We start from the raw sequence: 14,380 nt of genomic DNA, 5'->3' as shown, positions 1-14,380 counted from the left end.
GACTAGGAGAGCCCAGCGGAGTACCGAAGAGGACTAGGAGAGCCCAGCGGAGTACCAAAGAGAACTAGGAGAGCCCAGCGGAGTACCGAAGAGGACTAGGAGAGCCCAGCGGAGTACCGAAGAGGACTAGGAGAGCCCAGCGGAGTACCGAAGAGGACTAGGAGAGCCCAGCGGAGTACCGAAGAGGACTAGGAGAGCCCAGCGGAGTACCGAAGAGGACTAGGAGAGCCCAGCGGAGTACCGAAGAGGACTAGGAGAGCCCAGCGGAGTACCGAAGAGGACTAGGAGAGCCCAGCGGAGTACCGAAGAGAACTAGGAGAGCCCAGCGGAGTACCGAAGAGGACTAGGAGAGCCCAGCGGAGTACCGAAGAGGACTAGGAGAGCCCAGCGGAGTACCGAAGAGGACTAGGAGAGCCCAGCGGAGTACCGAAGAGGAGTAGGAGAGCCCAGCGGAGTACCGAAGAGGACTAGGAGAGCCCAGCGGAGTACCGAAGAGGACTAGGAGAGCCCAGCGGAGTACCGAAGAGGACTAGGAGAGCCCAGCGGAGTACCGAAGAGAACTAGGAGAGCCCAGCGGAGTACCGAAGAGGACTAGGAGAGCCCAGCGGAGTACCGAAGAGAACTAGGAGAGCCCAGCGGAGTACCGAAGAGAACTAGGAGAGCCCAGCGGAGTACCGAAGAGGACTAGGAGAGCCCAGCGGAGTACCGAAGAGAACTAGGAGAGCCCAGCGGAGTACCGAAGAGGACTAGGAGAGCCCAGCGGAGGCCCGGGGGACACCATCGGGAGCAGCGGGGACAGGTGAGTAGGACTTTACTTTTTTACATTGCACGAATCCCTCAACATACGAATTACCATCATATGTTGAGGGATCACTAGACATGTGCAGAATTATCGAATGCAGAATTAACGAATGCATTCGTTGTTTTTAACAAATTCATCAGTTTTTTCGTGTATGCATCCGAAAACCGAATATGACGAATGCACAGCATTCCGGATATTCACAGAACCGAAAATTTGAAAAAAACTAAAACGAACAAAACAAACAAAAAAAAGTTTTGGTTCTGCACATGTCTACTATCTATCTATCTATCTCATATCTGTCTATCTATCTATCTATCTCATATCTATCTATCTATCTATCTATCTATCTCATATCTATCTATCTATCTCATATCTATCTATCTCATATCTATCTCTCTATCTCATATCTATCTATCTATCTATCTATCTAGCAACAGGAAAATACAGCAGCACACTGCTAGCACAAAGATATAGATGAAACATTTGTTTCATCTATATCTTTGTGCTAGCAGTGTGCTGCTGTATTCTCCTGTTGCTGTATATTTAGCCCAGCAGCCTGCACCTGTAAGCCAAGTCTATACAATAGTTTGGATCAATGGTGCTGGCCAATTTATCCTTTGGTTGTATCTATCTGTCTATCTATCTCATATCTGTCTATCTATCTCATACCTATCTATCTATCTATCTATCTCATATCTATCTATCTCATATCTATCTATCTATCTATCTATCTATATATCTCATATCTATCTATCTCATATCTATCTCATATCTAGCAACCAAGTAGACGCAGCAGCACTCCAGCGTAGTGAAAATAGTGACTTTTATTTATCACCAAGATGCAATAGCGACGTTTCAACCACCTCACGTGGCCGTCCTCAAGCTTGAGGACGGCCACGTGAGGTGGTCGAAACGTCGCTATTGCATCTTGGTGATAAATAAAAGTCACTATTTTCACTACGCTGGAGTGCTGCTGCGTCTACTTGGTTGCTGGATCTAATTGGGGCTCGAGGACCAGGGCCCATCCACAGCTTGCACCCACTACATCTATACCTATTTGTGAGTGCTGCTCCATTTGCTTTTCTATCTCATATCTATCTATCTATCTATCTATCTATCTATCTATCTATCTATATCTCATATCTATCTATCTATCTATCTATATTATCTATCTCATATCTATCTATCTATCTCATATCTATCTCATATCTATCTATCTTTCTATCTCATATCTATCTATCTATCTCATATTTTTCTATATCTCATATCTATCTATCTATCTCATATCTATCTATCTATCTCATATGTATCTATCCATCTACCTATCTATCTATCTCATATCTATCTATCTATCTCATATCTATCTATCTCATATGTATCTATCCATCTACCTATCTATCTATCTCATATCTATCTATCTCATATCTATATATATCTATCTATCTATATAATGTAAATAAAAACGGCACAACCAATGTCCAGAAGAGAAGTGAAATGAGGGGTGCCCGCATAGCTGGAACCTGGGTCCGCCGGTTCCTCAATCCAGACAATAGCAAATATGATGCAGCACTCCACAAGTTGCAATAAAGGTGGTTTTATTCCATCATGTGCAAAGACAACGTTTCACCAGCCTCACGCTGAAAAAGCCAGCGTGAGGCTGGTGAAACGTTGTCTTTGCACATGATGGAATAAAACCACCTTTATTGCAACTTGTGGAGTGCTGCATCATATTTGCTATTATCTATCTATATATCTATATCATATCTATATCTATCTATCTATCTCATATCTATATCTATCTATCTCTGTCTCATATCTATCTATATCTGAGTATAGAGAAACTTCAAAGATATAGGAGTGCAGGCGCTGACCAAGAAGGAAACAAGTGGAACCAGGTAGGTAACGAACAGATTTAATCCAAATGCGACGCGTTTCACCGCGCTTGCGCGGTTTCATCAGGCATAGATGCCTGATGAAACCGCGCAAGCATGGTAAAACGCGTTGCATTTGGATTAAATCTGTATCTTTGAAGTTTCTCTATACTCATCTCCACCGTTCCCAGGAAGGCTGCAGACCTCTACTACTACTTCAAACGTATATCCTTGTTGTGTGGGAATTTGCACAACTTAGCAGGGTGAGCCTTCACTTTCCCCTCATTTCCACGCACCTGTGGTCTCGTTGATACTCCACAAGGGAGCGCCTGTTCTTCTTTTGTTTTTTATATCTATATCTATCTATCTATCTATCTGTCTGTCTGTCTGTCTGTCTATCTATCTATCTCATATTTATCTTTAATCTATCTATCTATCTATCTATCTATCTATCTATCTATCTGGGATGCATCACGGAGCCTAGAGCCTTAACCCTTTTGTATAGCTCATGCACTTAGACTGGGAATGTTAGTGTAAAGGGGTATTCCAGGGAAAAAAACTTTTTTTTTTTATATCAACTGGTTCCAAAAAGTTAAACAGATATGTAAATTAAAAGAAAAAAGAAAAAATGTAAGTGCAGCTCACAATTACTTAATAACACTAACCGAGGTCAACAGGGCATGCAACTATACCACAGTTGCAAGAACTAAGAAATATGTGTAGAAAAAATGTTGCCCGGACCTTCCAAGGTAGTGTCATTAATTATATAAAAGATATGGATTACTGGGTCGTACTCCAATGATAATTCAAAATAATTTTTTATTTAAAGTACTGAAAGGATTAAGATTTTTTAATAGAAGTAACTTACAAATCTGTTTAACTTTCTGGAGCCAGTTGATATATATATATATATATATATATATATAGATAGATAGATAGATAGATAGATAGATAGATAGATATAAAAAGTTTTTTCCCTTTATTCATGAGATCAGTGATGGAGGAAGTAGCTCACTTCTCTTCTTACTTTGATTTTAATAAAAATTTAAGAGTACCTGTCACTAAATAAACTTTTCTAAACTGACTCAGGCTATGTTCTGTAACTACTCCTAACACTCCTCCCACCCTAAAAAAATATTTCAGAACTTTAAAAATCTCTGTATCTTACCTTTCTTCTTGCATCTTTCAATGAGTCTCTGTGCAGCTGTCAATGAGGCTCTTTGCATCTTTCAATGAGGCTCTGTGCAGCTGTCAAGCTCAGTGCATAGAGAAGCACCTCCTTAATTTGGTCTCCTGCCAGGCCAGGAGGAGACCAAACTCACTGTATTAATTGTGGCAGGGAACAGAACAGAGCCACCTAGTGGCCATTATTTCTATTACATTTTAAACATATTTATGTTGATAATTTTAAAAGCAAGTGAATAGGAAAGGGTCTGCTAATTACACAAAGGACACTATATTAAAAGTATTATTTGGTGACAGGTACTCTTTAATATATACTCTTTAATAATAGCTATATGATGGAAAAAGAAAGTTGCAGGATATTTATTAACAAATGCTAATAGGGTATATGGAAATAGCTTGTCTTCAGAGGTTTCTGGGCTCCAATGTAAAATCTGTAACAGGGCCCCTCATCTACTATGTCTCAGACATCAAGGCCTAGCTGTGACCCTGCATTTCCTATAGATATGCCCCTGATTGTCTACATAACACAACCCCTGTACATTCAGAGAACTGGCCTTTATTTATCAATGTTATTATAGTCTCTCCTTGTATAATTTGTTGGTGTTTGTCAGGTTTGTACTGATGTGACTTCTCCTTTACTCTAGGTGGGGATTATTAGTTGGGGGACAATCAGCAGCTGTAATGGACCTAAAAGAAATCCTGGGCCGGTGCCGGCACTTTCTCGGGATTTCCATGCTGATGTGTTCAAAATGTTGGATTGGCTAAAGGAAAAGATGCCAGAGTTGGAATTTATAAACTAAAGCTTCCAAGTGATGGAGACATAAAAAACAATGATTGGGCCACCCCATTGGCCTGAGCTTTCGTTGGACACCTTTTGGGAAAAGACATTAATGCAAAGCACCACCAATGGTTTACATAGCAATATAGGATGTACAAACACAAGAAATTTACTACTGGAATGATATAAACATTATATCTGGAATTAACCCTACTTGCTTTTTTGATATTCTGTCAGCCATGACAAATAGGGAAATAGAGAAAAATTTGGGAAACTGAAATTTAGCCTCAAGTAAAATAGTAGACGATGTTGTCTGCTTCTGTCATTTTCCTATATAGAGATATAATCTTATTGGCTTTTGTGGGTCACACTCCTGCTTTACCTCTTTGATTGGAGAGAGAGCTTGTTCAACCACTAATCTTCTATGAGAGTGGCCATCGGGAATCGGTGGGGGCAGAGAGGAGACATTATCTGGTTAATAGATGGCAGGAGCTCCTTGACCTAAACACTGCTGGTTGCAGAATGGTGGGCTCACAGAACCCTACACACACATGCACCACAATAATAACATTGCAAGGAAGAGGGCTTCTGTATAGTTTTACCTAGCATAAAGGTACAAGTGAATATTCCAGTCTCATAAATGTAATTACATGGACCCCATTAGGCCAGTGGCAATTGGGATTTTTAGACATTATTAAACCCAGAAGTATATGAGTATTTAGTTATGCAGTGACAAAGTTTGAAGCATGAAACCACCTAAAAAGCAAGTAAATAGGGGAGCTCCTATTAGTAAATGGTGGTTGTAAAGGGGGGGGGGTGCTGTAGAAAACTATGGAGTCTGAATTATGCTTTGAAGCTATTCAAATACACTGTAATAAACTATAGAAATGTTTTACTTTACTGTAAGGTTCTTGGTGATCTGAACATTCACATAATTCATCAGATTTATATGTGGTGTCTACGGGGTGGATAAGGTGAAATTAACCTTTTCGTGACGCCAGGGCACCGTTAGCCTATACACGGTCCGAGGTTGGAGACAGCTTCTCCTGGGCCAGGCATGGGGAAATACATACTCCGATACAAGGTTAAGGATAACTATGTTTACTGATGCAGGATAGATGGTAATTCCTTTACAGCATAGATTGGTGGAAAGGGAAGTGGAGAGTAAAACTTGGAAGCCTATCACCTACTTGTAGTTGTTTGTGCTGTATGGTGACTGACTTGTGATGAATGGCAACCCACTCTGACTTTGGTGCTGCAGACTGACTGAAGACTACTGACTTTCTTCCCCAGAGTTTAGTTCTTACCGCTAGGCTGTGACGTTCACCTGAGCATAGGGGATTTTCCTTAGAAGATGCATGGTTGCAGGATCAGACTTCTGATTAGCTTGAGGACTCCTCAGATCACCTCACACTTCTCTCTAACTTCTCCACACTGTAACTCATGAGTTCTGCTCACAACTAGCTCTGGAGCTGGACTGGAACTAGTCTGGGCAGCTCCTCCCCCCCCCCCTACACTATATACAGGGCAATTTGGAAGATTCCCATTGGGGCAGACAGGTCACCTGATCCACTCTACACCTTCTCTGCTAACAGACTTAAAGAAACAGTAACATAGAAAATTCTAGAATAACAACAATAACATTACAATATAATATATTGAGTATGGAGTAGTGGGCCCAAGACGGACACTGAAGGCAACATCTGCCTGACAGGATGGGCAGGACACCATATTCCGTTCTGGGTCACCACATATAGAAAAGAAACCGTCTGTCAATCTGGGCTCTCAGAAGATCAGAGGTAAAAGAATGAATAACGATAACTAAGAAGAAGACATGGACACCATTGGCAGCCATATTAGTTATCGTGGGTTTGGTTTCAGGGCCACATGAGCACCCAATAGATCTTTCCCCCTCAAGCTATGTTCACACAGTGGAATTTCCAAGCTCAATTCTGCTGAAAAATTCAGCTCGGAAATTCCACTGCAGCGGGAATCCTATTAATTTCAATGGCATTCTGCTGCCCAGTGCAAACAGCGGAATTTCTGTGGCAGCAACATCAGTCACGAAAATTCCAATTCCAGGGTCCACAGAAAGAATAGACGTCTATTCTCTCTACAGATTCCTCTCAAAAAGTCATTTCCGTCTATGAGATGGTGCATTTCTGAGCAGTCTGCCGGAACATTCAAATGTGCAAAATTTCCGCTGTGCTCATGGCCTCACTATGCCAGGACTCCCTGGAAGCCATTGACGGTGAGAAAAACCTTCCATCTATGAGGATTTCAAGACACACACCATGGGAACTACTTGTTCAACTTTCTCGAAATCCACTTCTTATGTTTCACTGATCCAGCACAGTGGCTCAGTGGTTAGCACGGTTACTTTGCAGTACTGGGGTCCTAGGTTCAAATCTACCAAGAGCAACATCTGCAACAAGTTTGTATGTTCTCCCTGTGTTTGCATGGTCTTCAAACTGTGGACCTCCTGTGATCCCACCAGCAGAATAGTGAGTACAGCTCTGGAGTATAATACAAGATATAACTCAGGATCAGTACAGGATAAGTAATGTAATGTATGTACACAGTGACCCCACCAGCGGAATAGTGAGTACAGCTCTGGAGTATAATACAGGATATAACTCAGGATCAGTACAGGGTAAGTAATGTAATGTACGTGCACAGTGACCTTACCAGCAGAATAGTGAGTACAGCTCTGGAGTATAATACAGGATATAACTCAGGATCAGTACAGGATAAGTAATGTAATGTATGTAAACAGTGACCTCACCAGCAGAATAGTGAGTACAGCTCTGGAGTATAATACAGGATATAACTCAGGATCAGTACAGGATAAGTAATGTAATGTATGTAAACAGTGACCTCACCAGCAGAATAGTGAGTACAGCTGGTGAGGTCGTTGCCGATGGATACGACCTGGTTGCTACCGCCGCAGCAAGACCATCCCGCTTTGCGGCGGGCTCTGGTGAATACCAGTAGCAACCTAGAACCGGTCCACGGACATGGTCCACGCCAATCCCTTGCTGACACAGAGGATCCACAGCCAGCTGCCGAATCGTAACACCCACCCTGTACAATGAAAGACTACCTATTGACTGGGCCGAAGAGGAAGAGGAAGAGACAGCATTCCGAGCTCTTAAACATCTGCTGACAGAACCCCCCATCTTGGTGTATCCAAACTACAGTCAGCCATTCTGGCTATATACTGATGCCAGTTTGGAAAGTCTTGGAGCTGTCCTGTCCCAAGTCCAAGGGGGGCAAGAGAGAGTGATTGCTTATGCCAGTCATAACCTGCGAGGGGCAGAGAAGAACGATCCAAATTACAGCTCATTCAAGTTGGAACTTTTCGCCCTGGTATGGGTCGTGACCAAAAAATTCAAAGACTATTTGGCTGACAAGCCATTTACTGTCTACACAGATAATAACCCATTGGCCCACCTAAACACTGCCAAGTTGGGTGCCATCGAGTCGCAAGTTGTTCACTGAAACCGGATCATGTTGTGTCTGAAAGAAGATCTATCAGTACTCCCAGCACCACCTCCTCCATCTGTCAGACATGTGAGAGAGTACGTTCCAGGCGAGGGGATCCACCCATCTATGGATTTTCCCATGTTCTCTCCAAATCAGCCTGCAGTCTTCTGTGTCGCACCATACCCAGGGCTAGTACAAGCCATGCTAGTCTCTACACCAGTACCAGCCTTGTCCCCATTGGCTCCGGCCTATAAGCCAGTCTCCAGAGTACCAACTCTGTCTCCAGCCTCCCCAGGGCAGATGCCAGCAACTCTGGTTCCCACCAGCCCAGGACCAATATCCGCTCTTGAATTCATCGAGGAAGAGTTAGCTGCAGCTTCAGAGGTTCCAAGAGTTCCAGAAGATGTAAGAGTTCTAGATTCCCCTGAAGTGGGGTTGCGTAGGTCCCAAAGGTCGACACAAGGACAAATTCCCGCAAGGTATAAAGATTAGCTCCCAATATAGTGTGTAAAGTTGTATACCACACAGAGTTGGCCCATATGATCAAAATAGTCTACACTTATGTAAATATCTAAGTTAGGACTGTAACATTACTTGAGGTCTCAGTCCACGTATATCAAGTATATATATGTCTAACATTTTCTCCTGTTCACGTGTACAGAGTGCTCTGCTGGCCAGAGGGTTCCCCTGCAAGATAAGAAAAACACATATAAGGGCAGAGTACAAGTTGTAAAGGTAACACTGTTGTGTTGCATAACAATGTACATTGAATTCTGGGGAGAAGTGTTGTAATACCGAAGTGCCCCAGCAGCCAAGGCATTTAAAGAGTGTTATCAATGCAGTTACAAGTGAAAACAATCCTACAGGTTTACCCTGTTACTCTAAGTAAAGAGCCTGTATGGACATTTACCAATGCTACATAGACTGTGATAGCCTGGGGGGTGTAGGGTATGGGGAGTGCAGCTGTGCGGGTATTAAAGGGTGTTTGTTAACCCTTGCTATTCGTGACGCCAGGGTGAGGGCTCCTCAATAAAGCTTTTCCTATTGCCGCCCTTCCCAGGAACGAGAGGGAGGTAGATGATTATATGTTTGAGGTAGATAATAATAATGGATTGTCCACAACCGGGGAGCTTCTGTAAACAGCGGTAACTTTTACTGAAGATTTTCTGCACACTTCATTAACATAACAGTCTCTTAGCATAACAACAGCTTCCTTTGGAGATTGACAATGGTTGGGACTTTAGCATTAAGAGTCTTTCAGTCTATTGCACTGTTCCACTGGATTTAGGGGAATTAGTTGCGGTCCAGTAGTCCCGCTAGTATTAGCAGGAATTTAGATTTGAACTCACAATTTTGGTTCTGCTGAGGCCAGAGGTTTTGAGGCCTATCGTGTCTTTGAAAGTTGCGTAGCACACCGTCCTGTTAGTCCGGCATCAACGAGAACAGCAACCCAAGAGAGCGATAATTGGACGCAGCTCCCTTATATGGGAAGGGGCTGGACAAACGCTAATTGGTCCATACGGATGTCAATCACCATTAAAGAGATTTGTGGGTAACACGTGACCCAAGGACCTCCTAAGGTCCTGCAACATACCATAGAGGTTACTACCGAAGGTCCTGCGAAGCTGAACAAGGTAAGTACTATCCAATACTATAAAAGATAGATATAATTATTAAATACAGACATTTATTAACATTAAAGTTATACTTAAGGAGAGGCGACTAGTGGCTGTCCCACCTGAGGAACCCTACCTGAACGTAGTTACTCTGTCTTTGGGGACCTCTACACTAGGTACTGGATGCAATACGGTAACGGGACACCACAAACCCCCTTACTTAAGATAAGTCGGCCTCGACGTCAGTCCCCTAAGACAGAGGAATGAAGTGAAGGTTGGGTATAACCTACAAACCTACTTAACATTTTCTTTTGGTGTACATAAATTGGTTTGGGTAAACTCACGAACAGGGTTGGTTAGTTCATGAATTTAGTAACAGGATGATATTATTCACATGAAATACATCCTACTTAACATTTTTCTTTACTCTAGTTCACTAGACAAGTTAAATCTCACTAGACATTTTTTCATTTTGCCACATTAGCTAACTGTTTAGTACACTGGAAATATATTGGCTTGCCTGAGGCTTTCTACCAATAAGACTGGCTACTAGGGTCTATTGGCTACACGCTCCTATCCCTAGAACACAACAGATAACCCTTATCTAGGTTACCTTTTATTACGTGTATTATTTTTAAGCTCGCAAGAGTATCTACTGGACAGGCAGGACATCTCGCACACGTATAAGAACAGAGAATTAGTGTACATGACAGTGTCAGGAATTGGAAAAATGACATTAGCTACAATTCCCAAGGCATTTACTTTAGTGTGAGATAAATTTTTGCTTGTGTGGTGTACTAAGTTTAAGTAAGGTAAGTACACTTAAGTGATTGTTTTAGGAAGTACTATGTGTTTAGTACTATGTGTAAGGTCAGTCTTGATACCTAAAGGGTAGTTTCCCTTGAGTGGACCTTTGAGAAGGTGTTAGTGATGGGTGACAAAATTGTTATTCCTCAGAGGAGCCGAGGAAGACACCTACTAGCTACTACTACAACACCTATTATTTACATTTTTTTTATGTACATGTGTACAATAACCATTTACATTTAGTTACTCTAGCATGAATATTTATTAAACACTCCAACAGGGTTCAGGTGCATTCACCTGATAAGTGCAACTTTCACGAAGAATATCACGTTACGATTGAGGTATATTCATGTAAACGTGCGTGCAAGGATCAGCAGTCCACCTGCTCTAAGAGTCTAAACTTTCACGGCTAGCACAGTTTAGCCGGGCAAACACTTACAAATCTCTTACCTCTAGGAGTCTCTTGGTCGAAAGACCAGGCACAAAAGCTTGATGGTTACATTACAACTTGAACAGTATTAGCATAGTCCTGCTAGGCACATTTTCTTGAACTTGTTGCTGAACAGTCTGTGAAGACAAAAACAAAAGAACTTTCAAAGCAGAATAAGTGTCAGCTTAGAGGAAACTCTGGCAATGTCATCCTGCTCCTCGCCTAGAGCCTCTACCCCTCTCAGGATCATGAGCAGGCAAAGAGTTAATGTGGCTCTCCCATACCACATTAGTCAGGGTAGAGTGGGACACGGAAGGGTTGAGGTTAACAGTTGGTGCTGGTTGATTTGGCCCCACCTCCTCATCAGGCGTGGGCCGCAGCACATTCGTTGGTACCTGAGGGGTAGACCAAAGCTCCTTGTCGGGAGTATGCCCAGGTACTTCAGTTGGCACCCACGGTCGAGGCCAAACCTCCTGGACAGGAGTAGGCCAGGGCACTTTTGTTGTAGACAGTAGGAATTGGTTGCTGCTGTAGAGACTCCTCCTCATTGGGTACGTTGGTGGAGGCATCAGGAGCAGGCCATTTCGACCTCAGCTGGAAGGGGTCCGCTTCCCAATCCTCAGACGGAAAATACTTGAAGGGCAACTGGGTTGGAGCTGCTGGCCTGGAGACTGCGGCCGCCCACCCTCCTCGCAGGCCCTGGACGGGGGTGTATTCCACTATCTCACCCACCTCCAGGGAATGGACCTTCTTGTGTAGATATGACCTCTGTACAGCTCGCCGGTTTACGAGGATGGTATAGCCCAGGGGTCGGCAACCCGCGGCTCTTTTAAGCCTTTGCTGCGGCTCCGCGAGTCTGTCCCGGTCCCGGTCACCCTTACCTTTACTTTTACTCACCTGCCCTGGTGCCATCGGAGCGGAGTCTCTTCTTCCGTGGCCGCGCGGATCCTCACTGTCATGTGACAATGTAACGTCACATGACAGTGACGTCACCGGCCTGCGCGCTCAGTCGAGGAGCGCCGCCGGGAGAGGAAGACACCTCGCGAGGAGCTGGTGAGTACCATTACTCACTTGCTTAACCCCTCACCCCGCGGCAGCGTTAATGCTGCCGGGGGGTGAGGGGTTAACGCTATCGCTGCCATGGGGTGAGGGGTAACTTAACCCCTCACCAGGCTCATCCCATGGCAGCGGCAGCGTTAACGGTTGGTTAATTCCTCACCCCGCGGCAGCATTAACCCCCCCCTCTCCCCAGCCCACCCCAGGCCTGGGCCTAAAAAAAGCCCATCCCAGGCCTGGGCCTAAATAAAAAAGCCCACGCCAGGCCTGGGCCTTACTAAAAAAAGCCCACTCCAGGCCTGGGCCTTACTAAAAAAAGCCCACCCCTGGCATGGGCCTAAATTAAAAAGCCCACCCCTGGCCTGGGCCTAACTAAAAAAGCCCACCCCTTGCCTGGGCCTAACTAAAGAAGCCCACCCCTTGCCTGGGCCTAACTAAAAAAGCCCACCCCTGGCCTGTAGGAATAGGGAGAAAAATTGGGATGAGATCCGGCGCCTCCTCCGATGTAGTAAGTTCGGAAATGAAGATGTAACAAAACTGCCTATATTTAAAAAAGGCTGTTTTATTGGAGGGTGCCTAAATAAAACAACCTCCAATAAAACAGCCTTTTTTAAATATAGGCAGTTTTGTTACATCTTCATTTCTGAACTTACTACATCGGAGGAGGCGCCGGATCTCATCCCAATTTTTCTCCCTATTCCTACACGTTAGAACCGGACTTGCCAGTCACGGTTAGGGATGCAGAGGCAGCCACCTACCTAACGCCGCCGTACGCTAGGATCTCGGACCCGGGATACCAACGGCTTCTTGCGATCTGAAGGCTTACAAAGGTGTTGTGCCCGCAGCACAACTAACCACGGTAAGGTGCATCTAACTCGCACGTACCCGCTTTTACTTCAACGGTATCACACCAGGAGCGCGCCTCTCTTTTTTCCGTTTATTTTCAGTTCACCCCTGGCCTGGGCCTAAATAAAAAAGCCCACCCTAGGCCTGGGCCTAAATAAAAAAGCCCACCCCAGGCCTGGGCCTAAACATTAAGTGAAAGTCCTTTTTTTCTTCAGATTGACAGCTGACTGCACGATCGTGTATATATAGCATTAAGGTAAGAAACAATATATGCAGTGTTATATTTGTTTTAAATGTTGCAATGGTTTTGCGGCTCCCAGTTTTTTTTTTTTCTTCGGAAACGGGTCCAAGTGGCTCTTTTTGTCTTAAAGGTTGCAGACCCCTGGTATAGCCGGTGTGGCAATCAATGAGGGTACCATAACCTCTGACCTTGTCGAACTTGGCTCACTGTTGCTCTGAGACGTTCCAAGGGCTTCTCCCCTTCTCTGGGATGATCCCATCTGCGAATAAAGAGTGCCTCCATCTCCTTGGTGTTCTCCTGATAGCTGATCCTCTCCGCAAGAGGCAGATGAACATGCTTGGGGGCATAAAGTTCTCTGTGACGGGCCTTTAATTTTTCCATCAGGTCGGCTATTTCGGCCTCCTGGCGGGCCCTTTCTTGTTGGGCCTTAGGAACCGATGGTAGAGGTTTCCCAGGCAGGGGTTGAAGCACATCATGCATATATTTGATAAAGTCAGGTTCATCCCCAAAGACACATTGGGGCAATTTTGGTGAGCACGGTCGTGCATTCTGCAGAGCGGACAGGGGTATCTCAGGCTCAGGGCTGGTGGAGGAAGAGAAGGCAGCTTCAGATGTGTACTTACTGAGGATTCCTCCGTCGGGATCTCAGTCCACGAACCCCAGGTGCGGTGGTGAGGGGACAATCTCACCGGTGATAGAGTTCCAGGTGTCCCTGCGGTGTCCCCTGGAGGTGTATCCTGCCAGTCGTCATCGGGCAGTGGGGGAAGATTGCAGGCCCCCTCTTCATCCAATGACAACCGCTGCAAACGGTCGGCAAGATCGTGGAACAGCTGGGCTGCGACCGCCGCAACTTTCCTTTGTTCCAGTGGCATCTTCGTGCGCATGCCACGTGGTACGCTGGTCTCCGCCATGTCTGTACCTTCCGGCTCTCCTTTGTGCAGACTGAAGAGGTCGCAGTGCAGGGTTCTCTTTATACTGGGATTCGCCAAAATGGCTGCCGGCCGGAAGAACGTCATCGGTGCAGCCCCAACTTTCTGTCCTCCCTTTCGGCTGCGATACACTCACTTGATCGTGGCGCAGCGTGGGCCTTCTTCGTGCGCTTTTCCGGCAGCGAGTTAACAGAGGATCGTAGCATACATTCATTCCTTACTTTACACATTCCTGCAGCAATAACATTTTCGCCTCCCCCCTTACTTTTTGCATATGCTCTCTGCAAGCGGCACTATACGCACTCTTCCGTACAATTATATGGTGCTCCGTTA

The 14,380-nt window shown here is 44.8% G+C and overlaps 1 protein-coding gene across 2 annotated transcripts in view; it reads left to right on the top strand.

Moving 5' to 3' along the window:
• LOC130291744 (complement factor B-like) overlaps nt 1-5,463 on the top strand; it is a 93,632-nt gene extending 88,169 nt beyond the window's left edge. For both annotated transcript variants that reach the window (XM_056540943.1, XM_056540942.1), the window contains exon 19: nt 4,503-5,463. In XM_056540943.1, the coding sequence (XP_056396918.1) occupies nt 4,503-4,658 (156 nt within the window). In that variant the 3' untranslated portion in view covers nt 4,659-5,463. The remainder of the gene's footprint in view (nt 1-4,502) is intronic.
• Nucleotides 5,464-14,380: the final 8,917 nt, after the last annotated feature.

The sequence above is a fragment of the Hyla sarda genome, chromosome 9 (genome assembly GCF_029499605.1).
Source record: "Hyla sarda isolate aHylSar1 chromosome 9, aHylSar1.hap1, whole genome shotgun sequence".
Taxonomy (NCBI): Eukaryota; Metazoa; Chordata; class Amphibia; order Anura; family Hylidae; genus Hyla; species Hyla sarda.
This window is presented reverse-complemented; position numbering and strand designations above follow the sequence as displayed.